The sequence below is a fragment of the Prosopis cineraria genome, unplaced genomic scaffold, assembly GCF_029017545.1.
Source record: "Prosopis cineraria cultivar Desert tree isolate PC_DT_omini unplaced genomic scaffold, ASM2901754v1 PC6, whole genome shotgun sequence".
Lineage (NCBI taxonomy): Eukaryota > Viridiplantae > Streptophyta > Magnoliopsida > Fabales > Fabaceae > Prosopis > Prosopis cineraria.
The window spans coordinates 12,423,751-12,436,000 of NW_026555337.1; the positions used below are offsets into that span (position 1 = coordinate 12,423,751).

Here is a 12,250-nt window from a genome sequence, read left to right on the forward strand (position 1 = left end):
GCAAGAGAATCAGGACCAAGGCCCAAGAACAGGCCCGCAAACGTTCATTCGCAGGCAGATGAAATGCTGAGGAAGTCAACCGATCGCAGACAGACCCTTTTGGAATTAGCCACGCTCTTTGGCTGCTACCACTCCTGTGAAGGAAATCTGTCGCGGGAAGAAAGACCCTCCTGGAAAGTGCTGTTGTCTCTGTTTGCTACCAGTCACGGATGAAAGGCGAAGAGAGTTGATGTGGTGCGGATGAAAGCAGGGCGATAGGGTTTATTCACCCTTCTACCGCATGCGGATGGAACATGGAAGTATGAAGGGCACGAGCGGCCGTGGTCAAGAGCACAAAACACGCGGAAGGACAGAATTTGATCAGAATTAATGAGGACCGTTAGATTTAACTTGACAAAACGCAAGGCATCAGTTTTGGCTTCTGAATGGACGAAAATATAAGTAAAAACCCTGTGAGAGCTTTAGGGATTCATTCATTCACTTGGAGGCAATCTGGAAAACAGAATACGCAGCCCGGGAGTGACTTTTCTGGATTGGGAGTGACTTTCTATTCTCGCTATTTACTTTGTACTTAATTGTTTTATGGATTTGGGAACAATTATAGCTGATTTTATATTTGGTTTCTAAGTTCTCAGTCAAGGTAAGGAGTATCCTGGATGGAATGTTTCTATGCTTTACTCGCTTTATCTTTTATTCCTGTTGCTTTGAACTCGTTGTTTTATGATTCTATTTGAGTATTTTGATCAAGTATATTTATTTTCCTTGTCCTTATTTCGGATTGTGTATCTAGCCAATATACTCTGTACCTGTGGGGTTGCTCGAGACCTAGGAAAATAATCATAAACAATTAGAATAAGAATAATTTAGGGTTTTATGGCATCAGTAACCGAAGACCATTGGTTTAGTTAGAGGGTTAGAATTAGTGGAAGCTAATTTAAATCTAATTAAATGCAACTTAATATATTGGAAGGTAATTAAGTTACTTTTGTAATGGTTGTCACTTTAATTGAGCAGGAATAGTTTTAATGTGCAGGACATCCTGATAAATGAACTTGATTCCTGACGCTTTGTTACTGAGTGAATCACCGTTTGGTTCTTTCCATTGCTTTATTTTAATTGCTTTGATTTATTATTTTGTTTCCTCTCTTCATTGATAATTGTTGCCTTTGTATAACAAAGATCACTATTCTTCTCTTGATACAACTTGGATACTCCAGTAATTAAACTACTTCGAACCCATGCACTTGCAAGGCCAATCAATTAGGAAGAGAAGAATTAGAATATTTTTTATTTGGATGAGTTGGATGATGGATGCGCCAATCTAATTCAAGGTACAATTAATTTATTATCAATCGTAATATAATCACTAATCACTAATTCAAAGTACAATACGTATGATATGCTTACACATCATTGCAAAACAAAAGAGATAAAGGTTGGTATTGTTTGAATAACAAGACATGCATTTAAGTGTGGTCGCGGCCCAAATCTGTATCATTTTTGTTTTTATTGGTTCTTCGGTACACAATGGGAGGGATGATCTTGCGTTTAGGGGGTGGAAACTGCCTAATGCTAGACAATGCCGGACCAATGAATGTGGGGAGCTGTGTGACAATGAAAAGGATGATCAGCAACGACACGACAAGATAACATGGAAGAGACATGCTCAATTTTTGAATGTCGTCATTGAGCATGAAGAAATGACCAGCACAGAAAGAGATCCACAAGCCAAGAATGGAAACGAACATGAAGCACATACCAAAATAAAGTTTGAAAGGAAGGTATTTCCAAGATCTGACTGATTGGGAACGAGAAGCAACTATAGACAGAAAGAAGATGGTGGATATGAGGGAGAAGAAAAGGGCAAAAAATGAGAAGCTTGCAAAATATCTGAATACTATATTGTTCCTAAGGATTGCGTAGCCCTTACTATTATCGTAACCACCTGGCACAGTGTCTCGAGTGGCGAAGGCCACAGACGCCACTAGGATTGACACCACAGAACAAGCTTGTGAGGTACTAGCCACCCACTCCCCCTCACTTCTCATTAGTTCCTTGTGACTCTCTCTGAACATGTCGTCTGGGGTTTCCATATTCTTATTGTATCTCTCCAACTGACAAGGGGGCATTGTGCACTTGACGTACTGCATCAACATATATACATACCACGTTTATATACACATTAATATATATTTGACATTGTGAATAAATCATTGATGTCTTTACTCAATCTAAATTATGACCTAGTTTAATTTATTCATTAATTTTTAGGATAAAGATTGTTTTTCTTTCTAAACTTTTTCTAAGACCATTACGCACATTATATTAAAGGGTGAGGCAATATCCCCCTAAATAATTTGTCAGGATCAAAATCATTATTCTGTTAGAGACTCATCATTTTCTTAATTATTATCTGTTGATGGGGAATAGCTTTAGGGCCCACACATAATGATCGCAAGGCATTCTGACCTATTTTGTTGCTGTTTTGCCACTAAAATCAGGCTCGGTTCTTGACACTGCCATTACCACTTCCGGCTCCTTTGGCCAATATTAGATGGTCAAAATGGGTCAGAATGCCTTAATATTTCTATAGTGAGTCCTACAGCAATTGCACATCAACACATAAGAAAATGACGGGTCTCTAATGAGATAACAATTTTGCTCCTAACAAAAATTATTCAGGGGGATATTGTCCCACCTTTTAATATAAGCCCTGTACTCCTAAAAAAAAATTAAGGAAAAAAATGATCTTTAACCTTTAAGTAGAATAGATACACACCTCAAACCAGTTGATTTCCATTGGCATGGTGAGTACTTTCCCACGATGGAGCCAACCATGCTCCACACCGAGTCTGGCTGCAAGGTGCAATGCATTGTTTCCTTGTTTATCCACTTTTCTAAATATACTTTCACTCAGCTTTTTCTGTTTCCACAAAAACTTGTAAACCCACGTTTGCCTATATTCTACAGCTAGTAGAACTACATTCTTCCCCTCATCGTTCTCATCTTTGATCCTCGATGGAAACGATTCCAGAATTTTGTCCACCATTTCTATCACACCATTCTTTGCAGCAGTCATAAGGGGTGTCTCAATTATTATCGTACCAGACGGTGGTGTCGCCATTTCCGACTCTATCCAATCATTCCGGTCGATATCATAAATTAGTTGGTTATAAGTTTTTTTAACCAAAAAAGAAAACGATTATCATTGCAGTGTGAGTTAAAAATTTTGGAAAATCGCAATTATGTATCCGTGAAAATCAGCAATAACCATTGAGGACCACAAAATATTAAAATTAAATTTCAGGATTATGGTCCTTTTTTTGGGTTTAAAAAATAGTGTTTTGACTAAAATATCCCTGTCTGAAATGCACATTGAATTGCTTATTTTTAGGGGCATTTTAGTCATAACAATGATTTGTATATACAGAAAAGATCTGATACTTAAATTTAAAGAAAAATGACAATAAAATCCTTGTAAATTATGTACATGACATTTTGGTCCCTCGAAAAGCTATCATTCTCTTGAAGTCTCTAGGGACTTTTCTATTATTAAGGAATTAATACAAATGATCAAATTATCTTTAATTCAAATATCAATTGTTATTCACAAGTTATGTTCTAAAATTCACAATTTTTCTTTTTAAAATAAAAAGAATTCAAAAGCAATTCTCAAATTTGCATTTGAAATTCTGATATTTCTCAATTGTTACAAACATCAATTGCTATTTACAAGTTTTGTTCTAAGATTCACAAATTTTCTTTTTAAAATCACAAGAATGCAACAGCAATTTGCACGTTTGAATTTAAAATCTTGAATTAAGAGTAATTTAGTCATTTACATTAATTCCTTAATGACAAAAAACTTCTTAGGGACTTCCAGAGAATTATGACATTTCGAGGGGCCAAAATATTATTTATATAATTCAAATGGATTTTATTATCATTTTTCCTAAATTTAATTGCAAGATTTTATAATTCACGATGGTTATAGGCTTATAGCTAACTTTTGCGGGTCTTTTCTGAGATTTTCTCTAAGAAATTCATGCACGCTAGAGAAAAGTCACTCTTACAACATTTTTATTGATGTCCAGCTTGACCACAAAACTGACATAAATAATAATGTAGATAGAATATGATCCATTGAAATAGTCGCTTTCCCTGATAATTTTCGCTTAAAAATAGAGGGAAAGTATGCGTGATTTCAAAAGTCACATAAAGACTGAAATATCTTCATATTTTAAGAAAGACTTGCATATGTTTTGAAAATAGAAGAAAGGGCTGTGTAATTTAACAAATTATTTGAGAATAATTTTTATAATTTACATTTTTGTTTAAAAAACAGTAAGTGTAAAATTTTAAAAATAAAAGAAATTGAATAAAAGTTTTGAACCCACCCTCAAATTTATTTTAATTATCAATTTAATCTTTTAATATTTAATATTCATCAATCAAGTTCCTAGAGTTTTATAACCACACATAATTAGTCATCAAAGTATTATTTTTCCTCTTTTTTGGCCACAATCATAGTGCTATTTTGCCATCAAACTATAAGAATTAATTGTGCGATTATATGAAACTTTAAAGATATGATTGATAAAGATTAAATCTTAAATATCAAATCAATAACTCAGACAAATTTGAGATATCAAAATTTTAATCGTCCCAAAGAGAAAAGTGCATACAATTTGAGCAAAATCTCAAGATATTGTTGTAATTTAATTATAATATATTGAATCTCAACCATTGAAATTGAAATCTAAGGGTGGAGAAGCTAGGAGGAGAGAAGCCAACTCCCATCGTCCTTGTGAAGAATGATTTATGCATGATTCCTAAATGTCAAGTTCTATATATGAAAAATATAATAATAATGCTTTATAAACTAACATCTTGGAATTTTCATTAACCTTACCGTTCTCCTCTTTTGTTTCCTCGGAGATTGAAAGATGTTGAGAGGGGGTTCTCGATACTATTTCTTTCATATCTTCATCGGAAGCATGCTGAAGAAGTTCATTCATTATTTGAAGACACCATGTGTGCTTCTCCTTCATTTTTCTCATCCCATGGAACCATATCCCTAGGAATCATATATAACAATAGTCAGGGGCATCCGGTTTCGATGCTCATTAGGGGGATGAGTATCATGGTGCTCATCATCACCCTTGATGAAATTTAGGCCATCTAGATATAATTTGTTTATCAATAATTTAGATAGTCCATTTAATATTAATAAGTTTTATAAATTGACTATCCAACCAGATGTACTCTAGAGAGCTTAGATTTGATATTAATTTTTTATGATTTTTTAAATTTTATTTTGGCAAATACAAGAATATGCTTTCAATAAAATTACAAGCAAAACCTTTTTTTTATAATTTTTATTTTAATGAATATAAAATAAAAATTAAAAAGTTTAAATTTAAGCCGTCCAAATTAAATCTAGTCTATCCATATCTTATTAGGTGCTCATCCTCTAATGAGAACTGAAAATCGATGTGTCAGTGGTGCAAAAGTATTTCATGACATGATGAATCATCACTTAACATTTTAATGGAATGATAAGAATAATATTTTAAGAAAATTATACTAAATATAACAAAAATATATATTTGATAGGTCTACCAAGATATTTTTGTGATTGTTGTATAGTGAATATTGACTTCCTATAAATAAAAAAAGTGAAATCTACCATTCACATTGTAAATTTTAGCTTTCTTTACTAATTTGTAGATATTATAGAGAGATAGGGATAATGGGGGTAGATATAGAGGATACATGTTTGCTCTTGCATGCACGTTGACATGGCGTACCTGTTTCGATAAATAACCGCGGGAGGATCAGAAGGGTTAGGAGGGCGAAAGACCAAGAGCTTTCTGCAAACATGAGTCACAAATTTATCAGTGGTAATATTTTCAATATCAAATTTGCGGAAAAAGGAAAAGTCCTTAAGAAGCTAACGCTAATTAAAACCTATTTACATACCTCGATAAAACTTGACCACTGCATCCCGGACGACCGTGACACGTGATTTGCGTTCGAATTGTTCCAATTCTTCCTTCGTTATGGCCTGCTTCTTCTCCTCAACTCTGAAAAACCCTTCCAATTTCCAAACAGAAAAAGTCCACATTTTTTTTCTCATATAAAGTACATTGAATAATCAGCAGGACGACAGAATTAAAAAAGAGGGGGAAAAAGACACTATATACAGACACACACATATATATTTGCATTCCCTTGACGGACGACAGCACTTACTATAAATGGGACGAACAATGGAAGATCGACCAAGGAGAGCAGTACTTTCGAATGCTGAACGCTTTGCTGCTACGATATGTAGTGGAGTCAACCCTTCCTTGCTTCGCCTCATCATCTCTTTCACTTGATCTTTATAAAGCTGAACTATTTCGATTGCCACATCTGCGAAACCAAAGCAAGCCATGTGATGGGAAGAAACAGAAAAGGAAGTAATTAAAGATATTAAAGATTTAAAAAGATTGGATGATTGAAGATATTTTATTAGAATATTTTATTAATTAGGAATATTTTGTTTTAATTGTTGTAATATTTAAATTATTATTATCTTTTCATTTAATTTTAAGATTTTAAAAATTTCTCGCATTTAATTCTAAGGTTAAGGTTCAAGCCTATAAATAGCGTCTCAGTTCATTTGTTTTGTAGACGTACATCTGATTGCATAAAAATTATTATCTTGCATCTCCTCTAAGTTTCTCTTCTTTTTATTCTCTCTATTAATCCCTTTCTCTCTTTTTTATATTATCTCTCCCTTCTCCTTTCTCGTTATGCATCACCATGCACTCGCAGTGCTTGATCAGTACATTAATAAAATTAAAGCAACATTAGTGTATGAAAAATTGAATATTAATTAGTTTGGATTTACCAAAATGGCCTTCTGCAATTGCGCAATGAAGAATGGTGTCCTCGTTGTTCCTTCTCCAGAGAGGATGGTTGTTTGAAGAACTTCCATGGTCGGTTGAAGAAGAAGCTCCATCATGGTCGATGGAGCTTGAAGAAGTTCCATGGTTGTCGTTTGAAGAAGCTTCAATATAAAGATAATGAAGCCAAAGAAAAGCTTTTTTCCTGCCAGCGAGAGCCGCCAGGAAGAGGGGTGTCTCGCCGGCGATGTTGAGTCGAGAAATTAAGGAGGGGTCGGCGCCGGCGATCTTCTTACACAATTCAACATTGCCCATTGTTGCAGCTAAATGCAGAGGAGTGTTTTTCCTGTCATTCCTGGCCCCTAGGACGTGCCTTCTCTCATTCCTTTCTCTATCCACACGTTGCTCTGCGCAAACTAAGTCCACCATGTTTGCCACCACCTTCTCTTCTCCATTAAACACAGCCATGTGTAACACTGTGTCTCCTGTCGCCGTTATCTCGGCTGTTCGTAGTTCCCTTTCTTGCTTGTACGTTTCTAGTACCTCTGCCCACATGCCTTTCCCGGCATCACTTCGCAGTTTCTTCAGTTTTCCTTCATGGACTACGCCCAAGGACGAATTCATTGTCTCTAGCAAATTAAATTTATAATGTGAAAATGAGAAATATAGGTTGTAGTTATGGAAACTATGGAGCACACCAAACTCTCTCTCTCTCTCTCTCTATATATATATATAAAATATTATTACTAGTTCTTTCTATTGTCCCCGTTTACTTTCATGAAAGTAGTCAATCTCGCAACCAAAGCTATATGCAATAAAAATGGAACTTGAATTTAAGTTTATTTTGTTATTAGATCATGTCAAATTGATGTATTTTAAAGAAATACTTTTATAATCCTATTTATAAATTATTTTTAACATTTTTTATCAGAATCAAGAAAAATATTTAAACTTTGTAACTCTATCTAAAAATATAATAAACAGAATCGACTTAAAAGCACTAATAAATTCCAACTCTTCAAATTAAATTCAGAAGATGTAAATGAGAAATATAGGCCATAGTAATGGAAATCAAATTAAAGGAGATCAAATAACGACCCAAAAAATAAAATATATTCTATGACACGCAAAAGAAAAAAAAAAAAGAAGCGGAAAACCATGAATATGAAAAATAAGATCAACCCGAGAAGAACAAAATGAGGGGGGGGGGGGGAGGACGGGGGCGGGATAATCTAACCAGGAAAAAAGAAGTTAATGTTCTCAAAAAACCAGAGCTCTACCAAAGAAATAGCAGCATGAGATCGTAACTTCACCAAAACCAAATCTTAAAGAACCAGAAACGCGTAGAAAGAGCAGGTGGAGAAGGGAGAAAGATCAAGAGGCATTATATAGAAAATAAATAAGTAGATGAGCCGCATTTTTTAAAATATTTTTTTAATAAGAATACAATTTGGCCCACCACCATATTAACCTCCCACCATATATATATATATATATATATATATAGCTGTTCCTTTTTGCCTTCACAGTGGAAGAAGACGACAAGGACTTGCTTTTTGACCCGACGGGCGGTGAGGGATGAGTAATAACAGTTGAGGGTCTTTAGGATCAATAAGCAAAGAATCTTATATGAAAACATTTTCATTAAAAAAAAAACATATGGTAGTATTCATATTTAACAACTCCTCCACCCAATAAAGCAAACAATTTTGTATTAAAACAGTATTTATTCATGATTGTTTTTCCACAGAAGCCCTCCTCGCGGTAGTACTCCAAAAAAAAAAAAATCAATTTTAAAATAAAAAATTGCAACTTCTCAAAATACATAACTAAGGTAAAAAAAATTGATGACACTACATTATATAATGTAAAAAATTAATAAAAAAAGAAATGAGCATAATATTTATTATATAACATTAATCAATTAGAAATTGATGAAGCTCTTGAAAGATGCTACAACAGGATCTTCAAAAGATAGTTCAGCAAACATATCGTTAAACATAATATTGATATATATGATGAGATCTTTTATCCCATGTAAGTTGATAGTTGGGTTCAAGTGTAGGGTACTTGCAAAGTGATTCCTTGAGCAATACATTGTTTTCTTGATGTGATTTGTTTTAATTTTGCTTGGGGACTAGAAAATGCTTGAGTGTGGCGGTGTAATGACTCATAATTTTCATATGTTTTCAAGGGGTTTTGTTAGCAAATTAGTGATTTGTATCTTTCATTTCGACCAATTTTCTCACTCAAGAATATTATATATATGTGTGTGTGTGTGTGTTAGATAATGCTTATATCTATTAAATATTATATCCCCCTTCTCTCTCAAGAATTTTCTTTCTTTTCTCTCCAACTTCCAATGTATTTCCCATATCTCCTTCCCTCTCTTTCAAAGCTAGAGTGAGGAGGTGAAATGGAAAATTCACGAGTTAATGAATATTTTTATTCACCTTGACTGACTTTAATTGTAAGAGTTGAAATCGCTCTATTTTAGGTAACTTTACAGGATGTGGTAACGTGTATTGAGAATAGAGTTATCAATAAGAGCCAGCCTAGATCTTAAGAATTCAAGCATATAATCTGTATAATTTAAATTGACCATGCTTTGAGTCTGGCCCTCCTGGACAAGGTTTAGTGCCTGACTCGAAAGCCCGTATATTCTTTTAAATTTTAAATGAAAAATATCACTTATAATAATATGAAATTTAAAATAAACCAAACATGTTGTTTTACATTATTAATAATAATTTCAACCAAACGATTTTCAGCAACGTAGAACACATACTAATTAAAAAGAGAAAGAACAATATAAGGCCTAAACAGGTTACTGGGCTAGTTCGACCTCGAATCTCTTTTAAAAACTTTTTATACAAAAATATTACTTCATTTTTCAAGCTCGATCTTCAAAAAATATAGGGTTTAAAGGAGTAACCCAAAAATTGAGGGGAGAAAAAAGGAAATAAACAAGTAATGGTCTAAGAGGTTTTATGATAAAAACTTATCAAACTAATGTGTCAATATAACTTTCTTTATACTAAATTATAAAATATTTTTAGACAAAATTACATATATCAATAAGATTCATTGATACATTTGACAAACCTTATTTTTTCAAGATAAAAATATTAATTTTTAAAAATCCCTTCATTTAATACTTCATTTATACAAGAATATTAAAAAGAGAAAATACATTGAAAAAATAATATTAAAAAAGTATCATTAATAAAATTTTATTTTTTGTAAAAGTGTCTATATTTTGGAACAATAATTTGGGACAGAGAGAGTATATATTGACTAGTAGTGGTCAATATTAATGTAATGGTCAATATTAATGCAGAAAACTAATAAATACATTATAAAATACTACGTGCCTACTCTTGTTATTTTGTTAAAAAAAAAAGCCACCTGCTCCAACTTTTCCAGATGTGTTATTCTTCCTGCTCTCGTCAATGTGAACACAAAGATGACTAGGTTGAAGAAATTTGGTTTCTAACCATTTAGAATTACATGTGAAAAATAATAAACAGATCCAAATAAGTAATAATAACACGTGAAAGTCTTCTTAACTATTTTATTTGGTTGATATGTATTTTTAGGAGACAATATTTTTCTTTGTTTTTTTTAGCATGCAATTTAAACCATTTTGAAATTGTATTCCTTTACAAGTTACTCCACTTCGCTGAAACAAAGTGCTAATGGGTATTTTATTTTCAAATCGTATTTTATTTTATTTTTAATCTAAAATTATATATAGTTACATAGTATATTTTTTATATTAGATAGTTATTTCTTTAATTGTAAACGGTTATTTATGTCTCGTTTTTTAACTATATTAAAAATTTTAGTTCTATTATTGTCCAAGAAAATATTTTACTATTGTATTTTCTACTTAATATTATCATCAATTGAATTATTGTTGTATGTTACATGAGATATTAAGTCTTAGATATGAATAAATGAATTGAGGATTAACGTGTTTTTATTTAAATTATAATATTTTATTATAAATGGTTTGATTTCAGTTTAACCCCAGTGAGTTTGACTCTGGTTGAATTAGTGACTCTGATCCAATGTCCCAACTGAAGCAACTGACGTAACATCACTTTCAATGAAAATATCAATGTTGCCGGTGCAAGTTTAAAGAAAGAATATAGCTCAAAAAAATAAGATGCCTTGAACTTATAAATTCTACTGATCTCATGAAGAAGCTCCGCAATATAAGACTCATCACATAAACTAAGAGATTCCTACAACTGAATATGCCGTTTTCTATTCTTGGAAAAAAAAAAAAGAAAGTTGAAGAATCACATACAAGCATGAATCATTAACGTTTTCCATGAGAAAAATCTAACTTATTCTTTCCTTTTTGGTCACGTTTACTTTCATGACAGTAGTAAGTTTCTTAGCCAAAGCTACAAAAATGTCACTTGAATTGAAGAATGTGTGTGTATGTGTGTGTTTTGATGTTGAATAACGCTGAACGAGCTGCAAGAAATACCTGATGGAACTGAGTTGGAATTCATGGAAGCGACAAGTGTGGAGAATAATGGTAATGGTGAGGGAGAGCTTTAATGTGTCACAACCCACTTGCGTTAAGAATGAAGTGAGATCACCCTTGCTGTTGCTACGACAGAACTGAAATTTAAATTCACTCAAACCAAATCTTAAAGAATCAGAGATTCTTAGAAAGACCAGGTGGGGATAAATAAGAAAACCAAATCGCAGTTGCAAATAGTCGAAATCAAAGATAAATATCGAATGTGAGGTCAAATGCATCAGTTGAGATCTAAAGATTTCGCAGCAAGTTGAGGAGTAGTGGATATCTAGAAATCAATCACCAAGATGAGGAGAAGAACGCGTAAGGAGGAGGAGCAAAAGACAAAGATTTGTTTTCTTTTTGGGTCAAGAGGCATAGCTTAACAACCACAAAAGAAAAAAACGCTCAGCCTCCATACACGTGGCTCCCCCTTTTCCACTTATTTGTGCCCCGCTTCTTAACAATTGAAAGCATTTATGATTTAACGTTCCCACTTCATAGATTGGGAATCATCTTCACTGCTGTTCATGGGGTCATGCGTACCATCATCCACGTAAGATTTACAAAGCATAAATTGATTTAAAATTTTTAATTTATATATTTTTATAGTTATTAAAATAAAAATATAAAATTAAATTTTTTTCAATATATTCATTTGCTATAAATTGGACGGTCTAGATTTAATTTAAATTGTCAAAATTTAATATTAAATTTTTTTATATTTTTGTAAATTAATTATTTAGATTTAGTTAGGATAGTTTATCTTTAAAATTTTTGATTTACAATTTTTAAAAAATACTCCCTATGTTAAAAAATA

General features: G+C 32.7%; 1 protein-coding gene across 1 annotated transcript; it reads right to left on the bottom strand.

Annotated features, from left to right (window-relative positions):
- Positions 1-1,372: 1,372 nt before the first annotated feature.
- LOC129314502 (uncharacterized) lies at positions 1,373-11,750 on the bottom strand. Its single transcript, XM_054957951.1, has 8 exons — positions 11,395-11,750; positions 6,899-7,522; positions 6,256-6,417; positions 5,983-6,096; positions 5,811-5,873; positions 4,913-5,077; positions 2,780-3,132; positions 1,373-2,144 (listed from the first exon to the last, which is right to left on the bottom strand). Exons 1-8 carry the CDS (start codon positions 11,417-11,419, stop codon positions 1,467-1,469), a joined length of 2,184 nt encoding a protein of 727 aa, XP_054813926.1. The 5' UTR covers positions 11,420-11,750; the 3' UTR covers positions 1,373-1,466.
- Positions 11,751-12,250: the final 500 nt, after the last annotated feature.

Coding starts and splice junctions, on each gene's coding strand:
- LOC129314502 (XM_054957951.1), bottom strand. CDS start 11,419: ATGAATTCCAACTCAGTTCCATCAG. Junction 5,078..5,810: donor GCGGTTATTTATCGAAACAG/GTACGCCATGTC, acceptor TATGATTCCTAG/GGATATGGTTCCATGGGATG. Junction 2,145..2,779: donor TGGAAATCAACTGGTTTGAG/GTGTGTATCTAT, acceptor ATGTTGATGCAG/TACGTCAAGTGCACAATGCC.